The sequence below is a fragment of the Cyprinodon tularosa genome, unplaced genomic scaffold, assembly GCF_016077235.1.
Source record: "Cyprinodon tularosa strain WSP-4 unplaced genomic scaffold, ASM1607723v1 ctg121, whole genome shotgun sequence".
Taxonomy (NCBI): Eukaryota; Metazoa; Chordata; class Actinopteri; order Cyprinodontiformes; family Cyprinodontidae; genus Cyprinodon; species Cyprinodon tularosa.
The window spans coordinates 1,812,076-1,834,479 of NW_024038015.1; the positions used below are offsets into that span (position 1 = coordinate 1,812,076).

At 39.1% G+C, this 22,404-nt stretch overlaps 1 protein-coding gene across 1 annotated transcript in view; it reads left to right on the forward strand.

Moving 5' to 3' along the window:
- mrpl23 (mitochondrial ribosomal protein L23) overlaps positions 1–22,404 on the forward strand; it is a 72,627-nt gene that overhangs the window by 17,951 nt on the left and 32,272 nt on the right. The window contains exons 3-4 of the mRNA XM_038275726.1: positions 8,623–8,705; positions 12,335–12,408. Of these exons, the coding sequence (XP_038131654.1) occupies positions 8,623–8,705; positions 12,335–12,408 (157 nt within the window). The remainder of the gene's footprint in view (positions 1–8,622; positions 8,706–12,334; positions 12,409–22,404) is intronic.

The following is a 22,404-nucleotide window of genomic DNA, read 5'->3' on the forward strand; positions in this document are numbered from 1 at the left end:
CACGTTCAAAATGTAAAAAATTTGCAATCGGATCTTATGAATCGCAAGAGTCGCATCCTTTTGGTCACAGTGCGGAGGGGTGCCAGTATTGGTGGAATATCTAGTCCCTATGGACAAGTTCATTGATGGGAACAAGCAAGTGCCTGATAACTATAGGATTGTTTTGGAGGTTTTTTTGTTCTTTTAGACAATATTTTCCGTTAGTGATTGGTGAGTTTTAACAAAACTTATAAGAAGTTTGTGAATTTGGGGAAAATGAAGAGAGGGGAAAAAAAGGGTGAATCACAGAGAGCGCAATCTCCGTCTTCTAAAAGGGCAATCCAGGAAGAAATATACCTTGCATAAAATTTTCTGTTAAAGATTAACAACACTCGTCATACTCGTAGTCTCCCGCTTTATCCGGAACCAGGTCGCGGGGGCAGCAGACTAAGCAGAGACTCCCAGACTTCCCTCTCCGCAGACACCTCCTCCAGCTCTGTTGGGGGAAGCCCTAGGCACTCCCAGACCAGCCGAGAGACATAGTCTCTCTAGCTTGTCCTTGGTCGTCCCCTGGGCCTCCTCCCAGTGGGACGTGCCTGGAACACCTCCCGAGGGAGGCGTCCAGGGGGCATCCGAAGAAGATGTCCGAGCCACCTCAACTGACTCCTCTCGATGTGGAGGAGAACCGGCTCTACACTGAGCCTCTCCCGAATGACCAAACTCCTCATCCTATCTCTAAGGGAGAGCCCAGCTACCCTGCAGAGAAAGCTCATTTCAGCCGCTTGTATCCGGGATCTCGTTCTTTCGGTCCTGATCCAGATTTCATGACCATAGGTGAGGGTAGGAACGTAGACCGACCGGTAAATTGAGAGCTTTGCCTTTTCGCTCAGCTCCCTCTTCACCACGACAGACCAGTGCACCGTCCGCATTATTGCAGCAGCTGCACCGATCCGTCTATCGATCTCCCGCTCCATTCTTCCCTCACTCATGAACAGGACCCCAAGATACTTGAACTCCTCCACTTGAGGCGAGGACTCTCCTCCAACCTGAAGGGGACAGGCCACCTTTTTCCGGTCGAGAACCATGACTTCGGACTTGGAGGAGCTGAACAACATTTAATTAATAATCACTGGTTTCAACTTGGAATTATTAGGAATCTTCAGCAATATTAATTTAAAGTAAGGTATCAATTTAGGACTTTTTTTCAATTTAAATACAATTTTTTGTGTTTGTTTCAAAGAATTTAATTCCAACCCTGACAGTTAATGACTAGTTAAGACTAGCATGTATTATAACCTCTGCAGCCTTCAGACTCACTCACCCCCCGAGATTAACACATGCGCTACAACCCCACCAACAGATAGAGAGTGGGCTTTGAAGGCAGGGGTAAAGGGAAGGGATGTCCCAACCCACATTTTTGATTTCCAATACAGTACTGATATTGCACCTTTAAGAACTGACCAATACAGATATTTACCTGATATGATATAAACACAAACCATACCTACTTTAGCTTATTTTGTGTTGTTAATTATTATCACTGAGAGAACAGTGGTCAACAATAATGTGTATGAAATCAACTGACACATTGATTATTAAACAAAGGGTTACATAATCTTGGTGATTTTTGGTGTATGCCGGTATAATACATAATTTTATCTCATTTTTTTCTGATGTCGGACCGATATCAACATCTGATTGGGACATCCCTAGATATGGGTGTAGAGAATAATAATAATAAATATAATAAAGATGATGATGATGATAATGATAATAATAATAAAAAAACTTTAGCAAACAGCTTTCACTGGCCTCACCTGGTTCTAAACTAGTCCGTGTTTTGACCATGTTTTCTTTTCTTTAAATGGTCATGAAGTGGGGTAATGGTTTGTGCTCCTACCTGTGTGGCTTTTAACAGTGATTGTAGCTCTTCATCTGTGTGCAATAAATGAGATATTTTCAATACTAGAGATGCACCGTTCCCATATTCTACCGATCCAATCCCATACCATATGTGGTCTGAGTGTAATTGACTGATATTTGATACCTATCCTACACTTCTGCTGAATTAATATACTGTAGACCTTGTCACGAGAGTTAAAGAATTTTTGTAAATTATATAGATATAAATAATCACTAGGTGCTATTTGTGCTTTGCACCATAACGTAATAAGCTTTCTATCATGCAATTAAAGACTAGATCCCTATAACTGCTGTGTATATTAGAAATGACTTGATCGGAATGCTTATAAATTAATATCAGAGTGATATCCAATCCGAATATTGGATCGGTGTATCTCCACTCCATCCGCACTGAATAACATTAATGTGTGCTTATTAAAGCAGAAAAGTAGAAAAAAAATTTTTGTTGGAAAAAACAATAATTTTCCAGCCAGTTTTTGAAAGTAGTTACTCAAGTAGTCGATTGTTTTTATGATAATTTAATATTTCTGGTTTATTTTAACTTATCAAAATGAAACAAAATAAAGTAATTAAATAAAAAAAAGGTATGGCTTCTATAAGTTTTCTTTGATGACCACAGCTATGATGTGTTGTTTAAATCTCATTCTTATAGAGTTTCATGAACTCACTAGGGGCCTCTTAGTTTGTTTTTATGACTCCTTGGTCTTGTCATCACACAGAATAACTGTTTAATTCTACAGCTATATAGCCGAATGTTTGGGGTAGATGTCTTACTGTATATGCATTTAGTGTAACCTCCTATATACATTCGAAGGGAGGGAATGGTATGCTTTGAAACTTGCCTGGAAATCATCATCTTTTAACAACTAGTTTTGATTTACATCTGGACATTTAATCCATTTCAAGAAAACACAAATGTATGAATTCCATGAATCCTCCTTCTCAAGACTGCTTCCATTTCAAATCCTGCTTTTTCTTACATAAAGTAGCAGATTTCATCCTATACAGATAATAAAGAGAGGCATTTCCGAACATGAAGTTTTTTCCTGGTGAATAATATATCTCCAAATAGTTGTTTGTGAGTAGCTAGAAAAAAACCCTTTCTGGTTTCATATTGCTCTACAAAATAAATACATTTTTCCCCAAATATGCTCCTACATTAGGAGCTGGTCTTTATTAAAAATCTTGTTGGCTTGTAGCTATTCAAGATTATCTTTTTTCCCTCTAGTTTTTGAACAATGTCAAGTACCTATTCATTAACTGCAAGCATTGTAGAAGACATGATTATACCAGGACCTCATTTATACCATCTGTTGGTTTGTGGTGGCTGGATATCTGAAGTGTTAAAAGCAGTGCTTATTTAGAAACCGTTCTTCTCATTAATCAGGATCAGTCCTCGTCCTCCTAATGATTCACATGAGACTCAACAGACCTCAAGACACTTTCCTCTACTCCAGTTCCCCGACTCTGCTTTCTAGGAAAACCAACCTCTCTAAGCAATTACTCTTTCCAGCTCTCATGGTCCTAAGTACCCCTGGTCATTCCGCTTGATTTGCTTCCCTCATGCACTCTGAGAGACGCTGGTTATTGGGAGAGTTGGGTAAATATGGAGCAGAAATGCTCATCTGTGTGTCAAATCCTGGTAAACGCTCTTCTTTGCTCTGAGCATAGGGAAAAAAAGACTAAGTTAAATGAATGGTTTTCTATGGGCATGTGCATATGCACTGTAAATAAAACCTGATATATTTTATACCAGGTTTTCTCAATTCCAGTCCTGGAAGTCCGGTGTCCCTTGCGTTTTTGATGAGTCTCTGCTTCAACACTGCTGAGTCAGATAGTCAGGTCACTTGCCAGAATCTAGAGAACTTGAGTGCATGCTGTGGAGTTAATTCAGCCTCTGATTCAGGTGTGAAAGCACAGACACACTGCTTAACCTATCTTGTCTATCGATGACGAGATTAATTTACATAAGATCGTAGCATCAAATCCATAAATTCGTCAACACTTGTCTCAAGTACAAATATCAAAATTGGAAGATGAGAAAGTTTTATGAATTGACCGCTATTATAGTGGAGGAGGGCGCAGAGACAAGCTTTTTTTAAATGAAAGACAAAGGGTAAACCAGTGAATGCGCTTAAGTTTGTGTTTTCTAAAATAACCTTTTTAATTTAGACGTAGAAGGACTGTTTCATATCCTACCTCCAGCACAGACACAGGCCACCAAATCCCTTATCTTATCCTCCTCGGCTGCTCACCCCACCTGCAGACTCCTCTGATCCTCAGCGATCCTCTGTCCATCACTATCATTTAGCCTCTAGAGTCTAGCCTTGGCCTGCTTTTGCCTCTTCCTGCTCATGCTACTTCGAGTGATGGACTAATCTGATCAACCTCAATCCTCTGTGGTTATTCTCTAGCTAGCCAGCTGTAGCCTCTTCCGTGCCATCTGTGCTCTGTATCCTGGCAGGCCTCTCTGAGTTACCTCTGTACTCCTCAGCTCTTTTCCTGAGCTAGCAGTGGCATGCTGCCCCCTCGACTGTTGTGGTTCCTTAGCTCCAGAGGACCACATAGCTGGCCAACTCATCCCGATTGAACTTCCATCACATGTCAATGTTCCACTGTGCAAGGCACTTAGCCCCAACTTGTCTGTCGTTCTGCATACCGGTGGATGAATGTGTGTAAAAGGTTGAGCCTTATTGACCACTTTGAGACCAGTAAATTAATTTTTCCTGCGTTTTTTTAATTGTCATTACACTGTCACAAGTACAGCGCAATGAAATTCACTCTCTGCAATTAATCCAACCCAGCAGTGGGCTGCCATTTGTGGAGCCCGGAGAGCATTGTGGGGTTAACGGTCTTGCTCTGAGAATCAGAGTGGAAGTCTTTGGGAGTGGGTTTCGAATTCACAACCTCCAGACTCCAAGCCTTATGCCCTTACCACTAGGCCACCACTCCCCATATGAATTCAGTCCATATACCTTTAACAAGGATCAGTTGCCTGATTTTTTTTTTTTCTTTCGATTACAAGTCCGACAGACTAAGAAAAATAGTAACAGTGTTGACTAGCCATTAAGCTCAAAGCCATTTATTTGGCACAGTCAAAAGAATGAACCTTTACAGATAATTTTGAAAGCTATTGTCTCAATTAAAATTTTTTTTTTTTTTTACATTTTTGGGTAACTTAAATGTTTTAGATTATGAAACCAATCTTCTTAAAGAAAGACAACCATAGGTAATAGAAAATGGCACTAGAAATGAGTAGTAATATTTTTCATTTCATCACGTTCTTGCTAGTGCATTGTTTTTTTTATTTTTTATAATATCTGTCAGGAATTAATACCGTATTTTCACGACCATAAGGCGCACCGTACTAAAAGGTGCAGTCTCAGTTATGTGTGCCATTACTGTATTTAACACACACATAAGGCGCACTGGCGCGGGTTTTATGTACAGGTACATGTCCTCTACTACGTTTAAATACCTCTACTGTGTATTTCAAAATAGAGCGGGAGCAAAACTGAGTATGACTGTGCTTTATTCATGTATTTATTACAAAGTATTAGGCAAACCTGGGAGCTGGCCGTGAGACAGACACATCGCTGATGACACAGAGCGCTGTGATCACTCCTCTGAAACAGTTTATTGACGCATAAATTAACTTAAAATGCAGAAATCTGCCAGAGGCCAGAGGCTGCTGTTGAATGGGATTCCTACTGACAGCGCACCGCTGGTATGCTGGGGTCTGAGCGGCTCCGACAGAAATAATATTAGAAGGTGGGATTGTAATCTGGAAGAACTGACTGCAATGATTTAGTTTTCAGGTGGACTTTCTCACTTAAAAACATATTAAGACTACTTTATTCCCACTGATCACAGCAAATATAGCTGCAAGGCAAAGAAAGGATAGAGTAGCTCCGCCCAACGCGCGTGAGACACACTTTTGCATCGTGCAGCCAAAGCAGCAAAGCTGCTTCAGCCGCGCGTCAGAACTAACTGGTACAAGCAGCAAAAATGAAGCAGCAGACACAATTTTGCTGCTCTTGCTGCGTCCGCTGTGAAAGTAGCTTATTACTTTGAACGGCCGGTTCACACCAATGTCGAGCGGTTGAAGTTCCTTTGTCAGACCTCCCGGAATAACAGCAAGCACAGCGTTCATTTGTTTCTCCATGTTTTTCACATTGGCTGTGAGATGGGCACGCATGGAGTCACAGATTAACAGCGATGGTGATGCGTGGAAAAAACAACCTGGTCTCCTTACATACACCTCACTCAGCCACTCTTTCATCATCTCCTCAATGAGGAGATGAGGAGTTCTGCATAAAGCACATACCTGTTCTTTTATGCACAATCCACGCCCACACTTCCCCCTTTAACGTTCTCATGGTGGTCTCAACAACGTCCGCAGTAACAACACACATAGGGCGCACCGCACTATAGGGCGCGCCGCACATTTTTAAGGGAAAAAAAGATGTTTAAATGCGCATTATAGTTGTGAAAATATGGCAACAAATTTGTCAGCTATGCTTTTTATACAACATGGCTTTTAGCAATTTGGGCAACCTATTTTTTGCCCAAAAATCCGCTGCCTTGTTTCAGTTGGCTAAATATTAGATAAGAATGAAAAAATGCAAGCTCATAGCACTTGAAAAATATTAACCAACAGTTATTGAATTCAAACCATCTTTTGCAATAGGAATAGTGCAAAAATTGAAAATGTGGTGAAGACAGAGTCCCAAAACATCATGCAGCCACATCAAGCATTCAGGCTTTTGTGATTTTATCAGCAGCAGAGATGCTGGACAGGTTTTCAGTAGCCTTATTCTGTTCTAAATTCACAACATTGCGTTCAGTTACTTTAACAAGCTAGAAACCAAATAAACAGAAAAACCAAAACATTCTGAGAAGAGCAAGAGATCGGATAAATAGTTAACTACTTCCCTTTAGAGAACTTATTGCTTCTAGCATCTGGAGTACAGGGGCTGCTGCCATGTTTTTCCTTAGCATATAGAAAATAAAACCATTGTCAAAAAGCACCTGAAAAATTTAAGTCCAAATTACAGCTACCCACATCTTGGGGAGCTGTTTTGCGTATTTCTTTTTTCTTTTTTAAGATGCTCATCTGACACTACTAGCCTTTATTTTAAAGATGGCTTGCAGGAAATGCCGTTGAAAGAGAGGAGGGAATACATGCAGGAAAGGTCAAGGGGTTGGGAGTTGAACCCATGACAAGACATGGGTGTTACAGCCATGCGTCAGGAACAATCCCTCTGTTCATTGGTGGAACCCCTGTTTTGTGTTTATAAACATGTATTCCTATTCATTGCCCATAGAAAAGTATAAGTATTGTCAGCACATTAGTCCTCTTGGTTGGATTTTTAGGATTCTAGGTCAAATAGACATTAAAAACTTGGACACTTTTCTCAATATTCTAAAGATAGGCTAGCTATACTCATTATGGTATAATATTACCATAATGAAGAAGTTAAAGGGCCATATGTTGGTATGAAGTGCTAGAGGAGGTGTTCATTTTCAGTATTTTCTGTTTGTATTTTTTCACTGTATATTTAATTTCTAAATGTTTCCATTGCATGGTAGTAGGAGGGAGCTAGAGAACTTTTGACGTCGACACTCAAAGTTGTCCTAAAACATAGGCGAGACAGAAAGCTTAAACTTCTAACGTTTTTGAAGGCGGAAAGCTCTTTTTACTGCAGGAAATAATGTTATTGTGTATTTTTGTGTTGTCAAATGTGGAAATATGTAACTGAATGGAATGAATGAAAGGAAACCTAACTTTCTCCATACACCTGGTATACAAACATGGTTGTTCTCTTTCACTCTGAGCTTGCCAAAATTTGACCTATTATGGAGGGATTGCAATTGTAACAACAACATGGAAACAAATATTACATCACTCATTGGTACAAAGAGTCTTTGTGTTCACAGATGGGGTTTTCCTCAGGCAAATCTTTGCTTCATCTAATATTGGTATTAAATACTCAAGGTGTTGAACTGTTTACTTTACAAACAATAGAAATTACAGTGTCCTACACTGTCAAAGAAACATATGAGGTGATAGAAGACACCACATCCGAGGCTCTCTTGTCAGACCACAACGTCGCTATTAAGCACTTTGTCTAACGCATTTGAGATGGGCTTTCTACCGGGCTAATTCAATTGACTAGATTGATTAGCAGTTAAAAGCCTTTCTTCCTCTGGGCAGAGGAAGTAAGGCTGTTCCTAGTTCTACCCAGTGGGCTGCCTTGAGCTGGGCTAGCCCGCCAGATCAGTTGGTGCCAGGTCCACTTCCTGTGTAGGATTTCACTGGGCACGATCAATACTCCTAGACAGTTAATTGGATGAGCACTGACACTCACATTTCTCCTCTCCCCACTTTATGGTCCATTCAGTAGGAGCTGAGTATGGCATTGTACACAAGTGTCCTGTCCCGCTACGGCACATGAAATAACAGCAGAGATAATAGTAATGCAGTTTGGAAATGGGCTGCATTATTTCTATATAAAGGTCCATTAAGTGAACATGAACCGTAAACCAACATTTTAGCCTTTTAGTATTGCACTAAATGTTCAAATGTCACACCTGTATTAAAAGTGGCTCATTTATTTACAGATTAGTCCTTATTGCACCTAAATCCATGACCCTGTAGTCATTTTGTAACTCTGGTTTCTTTCTCTCTTTTTCTCTACCCTGTTTGTTTTTTAACAGAATGACTAAATATGATATCAAAAACTACTTGGAGAAGATCTATAACGTCCCTGTAGGAGCCATCCGAACCAGGATACAGTTTGGTGAGTTCTTCCTTATACTTCCAAAAGAAATTACAGATTTTTTTTTTTACATACCTTTTAAAAATTCAACATTAATTATGAGCTGTATAGCAACTTGATAATTGTAGGAGGAATGAAAAGACAGTCTTTTGCCCAATAAGTAACAGCGAACTGCTACTTGATCGTTTTTTCTTACCTTAATAAATGAATACAGGTGTATTTCCTTTTTATTATTTAAATTATTTTTTCCAAAATTCCGAAACAGGATGCAATTATTAAAATGAATGCAGGATTTCACATTAATCTGCTAGTGGCACAGGTAAATTATGGGGTCACCTGGTTTAACTGTGGGATGTAACGTCCGCTTGTAAAGTTGTCTCTAAACATATTGTTGAAAAGGAAAATGGACTTTAAGAACGGGTTTCTGGAGTATAAATTGGCTTTAGTAAACACTTTTCTTAGCCTGTAACTTTTAATGTAGGTTTTGAAACCTTTTGATCCAGGCAGCTGGACATTGTAAAAGAATACACCTCTGACAAAGCAAACATCCCTGTTGTGAGAATTAAATGTTTTTCCTTTTCCTATTTTACATTTCTCTTAAAATAATTTTGAATCTAGTTTCGATCCTTTTTTCTATATAGGATTCGCAGAGTTTACAGACAGTATTTTACAAAGCCTCATGTCTAATTGATTCCATTTAAAAGATAATTAACAGTGATTAGCAGTTTCTTCTGATTTAATTTTTCTATTGAAATGCAGCCGCAGGAGTGTTTTCAGCAGACCAGTTGCAGTATTGGTTCACATGCCTGGTTCTCCTTTCTCTGAATACACATGCAGCTGCTTATCTGGTGATCTGCTGTTGCAGCACTGTGGCACAGAACACACCACGCTTACTCCAGACGTGCAAATACCATTCACAGTCTACCTAATTCCATGATCTTCTATTAGGAGCTTTGATTTTCCCGTTTCTAAATATTATTATGCAAACAAATTGTTGGTCTTTGGGTTTCTTTTTTTCTCAGGGAAGCAAAATATGCTCAAGGTTTTTGATGACTTCATTTGAGTATAAGTTTTAATTTATGGCAAACTGAGAGCCAAAACAGTGTGTTTGCTTGTATGCTCTAGTTTTGTTCCTAAACTGCCTGCACAGGAGGTAGAGATTGGTCAGCCATGCCAGGATCTTCCTCATGGAGTAGAGACCAAGGAGGTATCATGGAGAGAGGCGCCTAGCCCATAGAGTGGAGAAGCAATTAACACTGTTTATTAGGATTGTGTAAGAGGCTACAGAGGTAAAGAATGCTCCATGGTGTAACAAGTTCAAGGGAAGCTGCAAGGCTTCAAGGGATGGGGTGGGATGAAGAACAAGGGGCAGCTAAAGGCCCCTGGTTTTTCTGAGGTGCGTCAGAGAAGGTATCCCTGTCTGCGTCAGGAGTTCCACTCCATTGGCAGTGTAAAGACAGGAATAGACCAAAAAGAGTGGCGGGGGGGTGGGGGGTGCAAGAAACCCTTTCTCCCCTCTTGTGTGGCAGGGGTATTTTGGAAGGAGTTACCATGGCTACCTTTCCAGTCTGGGATTTGTAATTTGATAGCTAGTTGCCAGACCGCAATCTCAAAGTGGGAGAAATTGTGCTTGCGTTTGCGAGTGTTCTGTGAAAGCTCTCTCTGTGTGTCTGTATCCATTAGGAAAAACCTTTATTGAGGTTTATTTGTGTCTCCAAGGTGTGCAGTTGTGTTTGTACCATATATATTTTTTTTATACTTTACAGATTTTTATGTTTCTAAATTTTGATATTTTTCCTGTGGTTCTCCTCAGCAACCTTAGTACCTATATGAGTGTCCAAACACACAATGGCACATACACTTGGTTACCTCTGTGTTCCACCCACACAGGGGCCTCCGTTTAGCATGGCAGTGTGGAGGGGGCGTTTTCCAACCCTGCTAAGGGCTTTCCCTGAGCTGTGTAATAATTACCCATACGTACCCCCTACTCACACACGCACACCACCAAAGCGCACCACCAGTGTACAAATGAGTCAATTTAAACAAACTTTTCCTTTGTTTTTCTTCTCCTAAACTGTTCCCATGGCAATGGAAGTTACTCGAAAGACCTTCAGACTTGACCACTAGAGTACAATTGAGATTATCTTCTCAAGCAGTCAGTGGTGACCTATTTTATGCTTTGCCATTGTCTTTTACCAACTGTAAATTTTGTCATAATATACAAATTAATATCCGTATTAGGGCTGGACGATATAGAAAAAAAGCTTATCGATTTAAAAAAAAAAATGCATATTGATCGATATCGATAATTATTGAAAAGATTTGAGACCATATTTTATGTGCAGCTCTGCCTGGACGTTTTATGATATTGCTAAATGATTTAATTTTAATAAAGAACACAAACACAGACTTCCAATTAAATATTTATTTAACCAACTTTTTTAACCATAACAGAATTGTTTTAAAGAAAAATAACTTAAGAGACCTGAGTTATGTTATTAAATACTGACAAAGAATAAACTAAAGTGACCACAAAAGTGACCAAAATAAATATAACAAATAAATAAATAGAATACCCTATTTGGGGTGGGAATAGTACATCACCAGCTTGTGGTAATTAAAAGATTGCAGGACTAGGCAACCATGTAAACTCCACTCAACAAAAAAAAACCCCAAATCAACTCACCCTTTACACAGCTCGTACTCCTGCGGGTGTGAGCGGCCGAGATGATAAAAAAAAAGTTGGTTGTGTTATCAGACATTTTACAGATGACTGTGGTTTGTTTTTTGTCCGACTTGCCATAACCGAAATACTGCCAAACTGGCAAACTACAAAAACCCTTCTTTGGAACAATTTCCTCCACCTCTCCTTGCTGCGACATCTTCATGTGCTCTGTGTTGTGGTTTGAGAGGGCGGCTAACCATTATAAAGACATTGCAGTGGCTAGTCAAAGAAAGTTTTTTTTTTTTTTTTTTTTTTACTGAGAACATCGTCTTCAGTCCGAAGCTACCACGCCTCTATTCACTTCAGCAGTACGTAATTGATTAATTTTTTTCAGAGTGCCTTTAAGCTTTATAAAAAGGTTAAGTTGGTAGCCAGTGTGCAACCTTACTTATCTCCAACAAATGTAAACCCGCTTCCCTTCTGTTGTTTAGGGCTGAAACAATTAATCGAATTAATCCATTATTGAAGTAATCGTCAACTGATTTAGTAATGGATTAATCGTTAACTGGAGTGTAGAAACTCTACGTGTCTTTAGCTGACAGAGCAACCTATTTACATTTTTAGTTTTACCCGCTTTGCCTCTCTATAAAATCTCGTTTAAGGATCCTTTCGCTATACAATTATTTATATTCGAAAAAATAATCAACATATTAATCAATTAGTAAAATAATCGTTAGTTGCAGCCCTACTCTTGTTAGCTCAAGACTTGTGTATTCTAGCGCGTTGTTTATGGGAATTTCTTTAATCCGTCTTCCATAAGCTTCAACTAGTACAAAATGCAACACCCAGAGTTTTTCACCCAAAAGCACCAATTTTACCACTATTTTGTCTTCTCTACACAGGCTTCTTGTTTGTTTAAAAAGTTGTTTCTTACAGTTTTAATTTACTTACATAGATAAATATTTCTGATCTGTGTTTTTTTTAGGGTCAAATAAGAAGAGGAATCACCTCAACCAGAAAGTGAAGCAGCCAGATTATAAAGTGGCCTACGTTCAGCTGGTGAGAACTGTTTCTTTTGGCAAATAATCTGATGTGTGGTGTGATTTTGCATTTAACCCCCCTTTACTCTGATACCCCTCAATAAGATCCATTGCAAACTATTGCCGTCCTAAAAATACAGCTGTTCCGTGAAGACCTTAAGTGTTTGGTAACTTTGCCGAACTAACAGCATCATAAAAACTAGGGTGTTGCCTGGAGGGGGAAGGGGATATTTTTAGAGCTGGTGTAAAGATGATTTGACTAAAAACAGCAAAGGAAAACTGGTTGGAAGCTGAAAAAGAAGTGACACTGAGTTAGTTTTGTGTGTGTGTGTTTAAAACCAAAAATGAAAAAACAAAAACACATTAGAATTTTCATTTTTTATTTATTGAACCAAAACAAGAAAATTGATAACAAACTGGTCCGTGTATCTTTTGGTCATTGGATTTTCGTTTCAGAAACAGAAATAAAAGAATCCTAAAACAAACGGCGATTTTGTTTAAAAAAAAAGGGTTTTTGAAAAAAAAAAGGAAAAAAAGACTCGTTTGTGGTCTTTTGTTCATGTTCCGAGACCAGATGTGGTTACTTATTTGTGGCAAAAGCGTCAATGAAGTGAGAGCTTCCCAGGACATGTTGCTGTGTAATTGAGTTTGAGCAAGGACATGGAGCCTTTAGTTGTTTTCCGAAACAATTAAAGAGTCTCTCATGGCCGAAGTAAGAAACTTCGGTAAAGTTAGAAAGATATTCAAAGATTCGTCTTCTCTGGATCAATAACTCTTAGGCCGATAATTTCTTCTACAAAACCGAGATCTCTCTGCAACCACAGCAAGGTCGAGAAAGAGCTACAACTGTTGTTTCCTCAAAACGAGTCTCCTACATTGCTTAACTGTACTGATATTGCGTTGATACTGTGTCACTCAATACTGACACCTGCTGGACCTTTAAAATCCCTACAGGCAGCCTCTTTGACCGACTAAACTGATTTGATGACCTATAGCAGAGGACTAGGCCCTGCCAGAACGGACCCAACTTGATTTAAAACATTTATAAATTACCACGTTGTCCGACGGCAGTGTCAAACTTCTCCTGTCAAGATGGTAAAGCCCTCCGGAGCGTCCGGCACCAGGCTACATGTGATACAAATTAGCCAATGAGCTGTGTCAGTCAGGGTTGCTGCTGCGAGCCACTTAGACACAGCAGGTAAACCTATGGATAGCCGATTGGTGGGAAAGAAGGAGAAGATGACTGAAAAAGCAGGGAAAGTGTAGCCTGCTGGAAGAACTGAGGTGAACTGATGACAGAAATATGAAATGGTGTGCTCAAAGATGACCCTACACATTTTGATTATGTTTGACTCAACCTACTGCTGTGAAGCAGGGTTTCCCTACCATGGACATAATCAAAAATAAATATAGATCGAGGCTCACTAATGAGAATGAGAATGGCTTCGGCACCAATCAAACCCAGTTTTAAAAGCCTTGCAGGGCAGCTTAAAACCCACTTCTTTCATTAAGCCATAAAAAAATAAAGAAAAATAACAAACGGTCAGTTCAGGTGTTTTATAAAATATTTGAATCAGGAAATTGTCTAAAAAGTATTCTGATTCTGATCTGATATACCAAACTGAATGATTGTTGTACTTTAGATTTTAAAATGAAAAAAAATATATATATTGTGTTATTTCATATCTTTGTTTTTATTGAACATATCTTTTATATATTTAGATGTAATCCATAAATAATATGAACATATACAGCGAAAAAAATAAGTATTTTAACACCCTGCTATTTTGCAAGTTTTCTTAGAAATCATGGAAGGGACTGAAATTGTCATCGTAGGTGCATGTCCCATTCAAACCTGTGAGAGGCATAAACTAAAAAAAAAAAAAAAAAAAAAAAAAAGAAATCCAGAAATTCACTTTTTTTTTTTTTTTTTTTTTTTACTATTTATTGTATGATAAAGCTGCAAAAAAGTATTTGAACACCTGAGAAAATCAATGTTAATATTTGATTCAGTAGCCTTTGTTTGAAATTACAAACTTTTACTGTAGTTTTTCCGTAGGTTTGCACACACTATGGGAGGAATTTTGGCCCACGCCTCCACACAGATCTTCTCTAGAATCATCTACCCCCAATGATTCTCTATTGGGTTTAGATCTGGAGACCGGCTAGGCCCTGCCAGAACCTTGACATGCTTCTTACTGAGCCACTCCTTGGTTATCCTGGCTGTGTGCTTCATTTCATTGTGATGTTGAAGATCCAGCCTAATTTTTTTCTCTTGTTTCGGTCTAGTGCAAAAAAATCAGAAAATGAGCTAATGGATTATTTGTTTTCCGAGTTTGGTTCAATAAATTTTTATTTTTTATTTATGGTTTCAAATGAAAAAACTGCCTGAATATGCATGGACCGACTCTGTTTATTGTGTTTTAATGTTAATAGAAGACACTATTCTAAATTCTGTTTCTTCCAAAGTATTATACCTAGAGTAAAATTTTGTGGAGGAAACCAAATTTTGACCTCTTTGCAAAGGAAACTGACCACTTTCCAACACAGTGTGTGGGGCGGAGACAACACGACTCACTGTCAGTATTGACTATGCTTAAAGGAATAGTACACCCAAAACATGATTAGCCTTCATTTTCTACTCACCCCCATGCTGAACAACACTCTGGAGTACTTTTTTGATATCTCAAATGCATCTGGAGATCTGGGAGACTTCTTGCTGTCTGCTGACATTCAAATAATGGAGGTGCCCAGCGCCCGAGGCAGAAAGGTCCATAAAAGTCCATAAAAAACGTTTCAATATTCCTCCATACTGCTCGTCCAATGTATTCCAAGTGTCCTGAGTGGGTAGCATCCAGAATTTACTCGAAACGAAGTCATTTAGAATGTTTTTAGAGCATAAACAGTAGTGTATAGGATTTCCTGAAAGCGCGCACCTGCGCGTTCACGACGCTACGGAAGCCGGCAGACCAAACCAGATGAACGTGCGCATTCAGCGTCTGCTCTGCCAATAATGCAAGCGTAGAAGAAGAAATGTGCTGTTTACCTGTGCAAAGAAAGAAACAACGAAAGAAAAATGTCTGAGGACTTCAGTGTTGAGGAAGAGCATGAGTTCTTTGCCGAGCTGAATGCGCTGGTTTGGTCTGCCGGCTTCCGTAGCGTCGTGATCGCGCAGGTGCGCGCTTTCAGGAAATCCTATACACTACTGTTTATGCTCTAAAAACATATTAAATGACTGCGTTTCGAGTAAATTCTGGATGCTACCCACTCAGGACACTTGGAATACATTGGACAAGCAGTATGGAGCAATATTAAAACTTTTTTGTGGACTTTTATGGACCTTTCTGTCTCGGGCACCGTAGACCTCCATTATTTGAATGTCAGCAGACAGCAAGAAGCCTCCCAGATCTCCAGATGCATTTGAGATATCAAAAAAGTACTCCAGGGTGTTGTTCAGCATGGGGGTGAGTAGAAAATGAAGGCAAATCATGTTTTGGGTGTACTATTCCTTTAATACAAACCCCTGAACATTTTGAATTTTAATTGCAGTGTGAGACAGTTCTACAAAGCTTTGACGAGATATATGAAAAACTTTTTTTGTCATCCATTATACTTATTTAGTGGTTTGTGTTGATCTATAACCTAATAGCACAATAAAATGTTATGGGCGATTAAAAAGTGACAAAATCTGAAACCTTTGTAAGGAATATACAAACTTTTATAAGGTACTGTACTGAATTATACTTGGAGTCATTTCAGTCGATTTTGAAGAGATGACTACCAGTTGTGTAGGCACTGATCACTTCTGTGTTGTTGCTCTTTAACCGTGTGAGGATGAGTCATGAAGCATTATTCATCTTTGTCATCAGAAATATAATGGCTTACAAAATCCACATTGCATTCAGGTCACAGTTTTAGGGACGTGGAGTCTTTGATATTCTCTAACTCTGAGCCTGCCAGCTGCACTCCTCCCCCTCAAGTGGGTATTGATGCAGCCCTTTTTATTTACTCTGAGTCATGTCTTCCACTGCTCATCGTGCATCATGCTTGAAACCATATCCATGCTTTAGACCATTTAAGCCTTCAACTTTTAGCCAGACCCAATGTAATTTGACAGTGAATCAGAGAGTTTAGCTGCCGTGTTTGTTTTCAACCGGTACCTCAAATAGTTATGACTAGAGCCAATCACAATCCAATGTTTGTAGTGCACAAACATTCAAAGACACACAAACACACACGCATAGTTGTTCTGCCATCATAGTGAGGATCATGTGTTGACTCCCATTGACTTCCATTGATTTTCAGTCATTTTCAACCTTTTCTATGCCCTAACCCTACACCTAACCATTACCAATGCATACCTCACCCAAACCCTAACCAATTGACACCTTTGCCCTAAACCTAACCATTAGCAAAATAATATGTGAGGACTGGCAAAATGTCCTCACTTTGCAACAACTGGTCCTCAATTAGATGTTGAAATTGGAAAAACAGTCCTCACACTGAGGGTTAGACAGGTACACGCACACCCACATACACATACACTGCTTTGAATTAAAGCCTGGTCTTCTTTGCTCATATAGTAGTAGTTAGTAGTAGTTACACCTGAATTACAAAAAGGAAAACCAATGGGATAGGTCTTAAAAATGAGTCAACTTAAAGGAATAGTACACCCAAAACATGATTAGCCTTCATTTTCTACTCACCCCCATGCTGAACAACACTCTGGAGTACTTTTTTGATATCTCAAATGCATCTGGAGATCTGGGAGGCTTCTTGCTGTCTGCTGACATTCAATTAATGGAGGTCCATGGCGCCCGATGCAGAAAGGTCCATAAAAGTCCACAAAAAACGTGTCAATATTCCTCCATACTGCTCGTCCAATGTATTCCAAGTGTCCTGAGTGGGTAGCGCCCATAATTTACTCGAAACGAAGTCATTTAGAATGTTTTTAGAGCATAAACAGTAGTTATCTGATACTATGTATATGTACCTAGTTATAGATGCCATATATACATCTATTACAGTATACATCTATTTGTCAAAACGATATGAAACCTAAGTAGGAAATTGTAAATGGCCTTAACATCACATCTTATCTGCTTTTTCTTCTGTTAGTGTTTTGCATATGAAGGATTATTTTACCAACTCTATTCAAGTACACAGTGTGAGGCAGAGACCTCACCACATTAACAACCCACACTCCCTTCTTTTTCGGTTATTAATCATTTACAGTGCTGTAAAAAAGACTAGCTCAAATGATTCAAGAACAGTATCTGCTTGATTTTGGGTATATTTTTCTTTTTTAATGTTAGGAGGTTAAACTAGCAGCTTATAACAATGAAAACAACTTAGATGGGAACAAGAAATTCTACAGTGAGGAAAATAAGTATTTAATCACCCTGCTATTTTGCAAGTTCTCCCAGTTAGAAATCATAGAGGGGTCCGGAATTGTCATCATAGGTGCAATTTCACTGTAAGAGACAAAATCTAAAAAAGAAAATCCAGAAATCACAGTGTATGATTTTTTTTAACTATTTATATGATACAGCTGCAAATAAGTATTTGAACACCTAAGAAAATCAATGTTGATATGTGGTAGAGTAGCCTTTATGGAGGTGGACATTTTGAAGCCACACTAACAGGTCTGTGAGGGTCAGAATTCTAGCAGGTAGACTGGTGTTCAAATACTAATTTGCAACTGTATCATACAAATATATAGTTTATATAGTTATAAAAATAATTTATTTCTGGATTTTTCTGTATTTATTTTTTTTTATGTCTCTAACAGCGGACATGCACTTAGGATAACAATTTCAGACCTCTCAATGATGTCTAAGTGGGAAAACTTGCTAAATAGCAGGGTGTTCAAATACCTATTTTCCTTACTGTTGCTACATCCTAAACTATAAACTAATGTTTCTGCTTTCTTTTTGCACTTCTCACTTTGCTCACTCTCTTAAGTCTCTTTACTTTTCTCACAGACACATCAAATGTCTATCTCTCGCATCTTTCTTTACACATTGCGCAAATGTGAACTATTGTCTCTCTGTTCATGAGATTGCTATGATAAATATGCAAAAAGTGGAGTGAGAGGAGGAGCCGGGGGAGATATTGGACCCTCTTAAAATCTATTTGGCTCATCCAGGTGAACCTTTCTTACATTTTAACATCATTATATATATCAAGACACACCTCCTTCCCCATATGTATAAAACTTTTCTGGGGTTTTCCTCATCCTTTGGTGACTCTGACGTTCATTCTATCCTTTTTCCAATATACCCACCCCCCACAGCAAATCATTTTAGATAACTCCCTCCGAAGTAAAAGCTTAATAAACTGTTTTTAACTTAAACCAATATAAATTATAAGCAGCAGATAACATTACATTTGTTGTTAAAATATTATTTAGCATGTTTACATATTCGTAGTAATACATTTTTCTTTCCACCCTTGTGCCTTATAATAACCTTTCAGTGAATATTAGTAAATTGGAAAGGTGAATCATCAATCAAAACTGAAGAATGAATGACAGAGAATGTGAGATGGGGAAATAAAAGGAAATGGTTATATAGGATCAAAAAGAAAGTGGGAGAGATAACTGAAAGGAGGAGTAGAAACAAGAATGATTAGTAACAAGACGTAGATTTATATATGAAGGCTGTGTCCGAATGTCCGCCCTATATAGGGCACTATATAATGGTTATGCCATTTTAATGAGTGTGCGAATGTCTAGTGGATGAAAAAGTAAAAATTTCCCACAATGCGCCTTGAGAAGTAGTGATCATCCATGGTCAATAGATTAACAGATATATCCCAGAATGCTTTGAGGAGACGGCTCTCTCCGCAAAGCATTATGGGATTTGCTGTCACACCGGCCTGCTGTCGCTACCTGACAGCGGCAACTAATAACAGATGACACAGGCACTGTGTGGTGGAGGCAGAGTTATGTGACCAAGAGGGAGCAAAAAATAGTGATCATCTGTCCGAACGGTCAGTTGGACAACACTTTATTTTATGATTTGGTTGAATTGTCTCTGTAAAGACAATTCAACAGTTTTAAAGGTGGCAGTTTCAAAGATGATACATACTAGGACTGAGTCTTTTTCAGAGAAGATTTCCCCTTGCCTGATGTTGCTTGTGATTGGATTTCCCTGGGGCGCCTAATAATAATGGATGGGAGAATGTTCACACCTGAGTTGTGCTCTATCATTTCAGCTAAAATCTTTCTCCTTCAGAGCCTTGCCTCATATATCTGGACGAAATCCTTTTCAAGTTTCTTAAGTCATGCTCATTTAGGGACGAACAGCAGGCATGCTGAGATGCAAGCTCTTTGTGCATAAAATGGCTTGATAGAAAACCAAATATCCGGCCTATTTCTCTGGCAGGTTTTCAGAAAAACATGTTCCCTCAACTCTCCTTTCCTACCACACACTCCACGGTCACTCACACACTAACACAGCCCAACAAAAACCCTCCCCTCTTCTGCAGTGGTTGGGAGAAAACAAGATTGTTCCTAATTGACTCCACATGTCCAAGAGTGTTCTGTGGGTAGATGCTCGCACCGCAGTCCCCCCCCTGTTCAACAACCCTCATCCTTCCCGCTGCCCCTTTCTCTCCCCCATTCCCTCCATCAGCTAGAGTTGCAGCAGTAATAGATTTGTGCACTTTCTCTTGCTCCTTGCTTTTGGGTTGTGGTTTAGGGGTGGCCTCCCGTTAGCAGGGTTCTGTGACGGCCGTTTTCCTCAGGCTGAGGGGGGACCCCAGTATTGGGGGGCAGAGATAGCATCTGCATGTGTGAGGTTTGCACTGTGTGTGGGAAAGTGTGCATATATGTGTGTGTGAGAGGCTGAGAGGGGTAACCAGGACTGACGTCTTGGGCCATGATGGAGATATGCCAGAATAGGGAGGTCCAAAGATGGGGCAAAGCTTTTGGACAGAGGAGGAAGCTCAATGTAAGAGTGGGTTGGTGGAGTCTGCCCCCCAGTAGCTTTTAGGCCTCACTGCCCTTTATTAGGATTGGTGTATTTAAACCTATATTACTTTTTTTTCACCAAGCAGGGTAACAGTTGGTTAAAAGTTTTACACCATATTCCTATTGTTCTGTCAGTTTGATGCTGTAAAGGGTGGATGTTGGAAAATCTGATCCTGGATTGTACTTTTTGACCTGTTGTAGATATTACTTCATGTACAGTTGGTGTAATTAGATTTGTCTGGTTCACAGTGCATTTGTATAACAAAATTGTCATCGAATTAAAAAAATATCTGGGATTTATTTAAGAATAGATGCTGCACATTTATTAAAAAAACCCTTTGTAGAATGTGCAGCACAGTTCTCAAAATTTACCTACTCTCTTAGTATGACAGGCTGCTCAGTGGGTAGCACTGCTGCCTTGTAGCAAGAAGATCCAGGTTCAATTCCTTGCCTGGCTCTTTCTGCATGGAGTTTACATGCTCTCCCTAAGCATGGTCTCGCCGGGTACTCCGGCTTAATGCAGGTTAATTGATTTTTTAGGTGTGAGTGTGTGTTTGTCTCTGTGTTCGCCTGCCATGGACTGGCAACCTTTCCAGGGTGTACCCCGCCTCTCACCCGTAGACAGCTGGAGAGAGGCACCAGCACCCGTCACGACCCCACTTGGGATAAGCCTGACAGAAAATGGATGGATGGATGTTAGTTTGACACAGTTAAACAAACACACAAAAAAACATTATTTATTTCAAGCTGGTCTGCGTCAATATGGAACGATGCTGGCCTATTCACACATCTCATATGTACTTTCTCACCAGATTGTTTTTACCATTCAAAACTCAAAATTTAATCCTTTATTTTTTTGGGAACACTTATCAAAGTGTTCACTTGTCTGTTATTTATGTATTTAGTTGTCTTCAAGGTAATTTTATCATCAAACATTTACACTTAGCCCTATCTACTTGGTTTAAGAAGGTAATAAAGCGTTTTTAGGAGGCTGTGTAGTTTCTCCTTTTGAGTGGCTGCTCATTTAGACGTGAGCTTTGCTGGCTGGGACGTGCCTCGGCACTTCAGTGGGTTGAGTGCTCAAAGTGCAAGTTGAAAGCTATTGAAGAAGGATGCTGAGAGTGTATGAATGGAACATGTGACTCTACCCATCATTTCAGTTTAAGGTTACTTAACGTGCCAGCTGAGTTTGTTCATAAAGCAACACTGGAGACCTTGAGGAGACTGTGGAGAGAGGTTATCTTTTTTCTCCAGTTTCTGTGTCTGTATGTGCTTTGCAGTGCAGAATTAGCATAAGGCACCACATCATGCAAGACATAATATACTCATTTGCATTCAGATAAAAAATAAATAGGGTTACACTTACTAAACATTTTTTGCATAAGAGTTACTTCTCGTTTTGCAAAAACATATGCTATTCTTATGACTCTTGTCTGTATCTCACATACATTCAGCCGTAGTCATTTTCAAAAATAATATAAACTTTTATTTGACAGATTAAAAGTATTTTTTTCAAAATAACTCTTAAAGGTGCTATGCATATTTTCTCTGAAGCCCACACTTCTGTATTAGAATCTGATTTGATATTCTAGTGTTAAATACTTAAATAATTGTTGGCAGAAAATCATGTAATTTATTAAACAACTTCATACTTTCTCTCTGTATGAAAACCTCCCCGTATCTCTTATTATGACTCCACAAAAATGGTCAAAAAAGGGCTCTGATAACACTTTTATCCCCCCTTAGTGCTTCCATTGTTAGTTCACAGCTTGTTCAAATATTCAAACCATTTACACTTGTTGAAACAGTAAAATACCCAAAATCTGATACTTGGCGACAAAAAAAAAGTTTGCTGTTCAGTGCAAAAACAAACTGTTGTACATTATTTAAGTCCTTGGGACATTATTATAGCCCTGTTCTAGCTTTCTCAAATCAAGTAGGAATAAACAGATTATCTTTAAAAGGAGAAGGAAAAACATTTGGACAGCTAATGGAGGACAGTGTAACCATGATCAATGGTATTCTTATAACCGGGTTGCT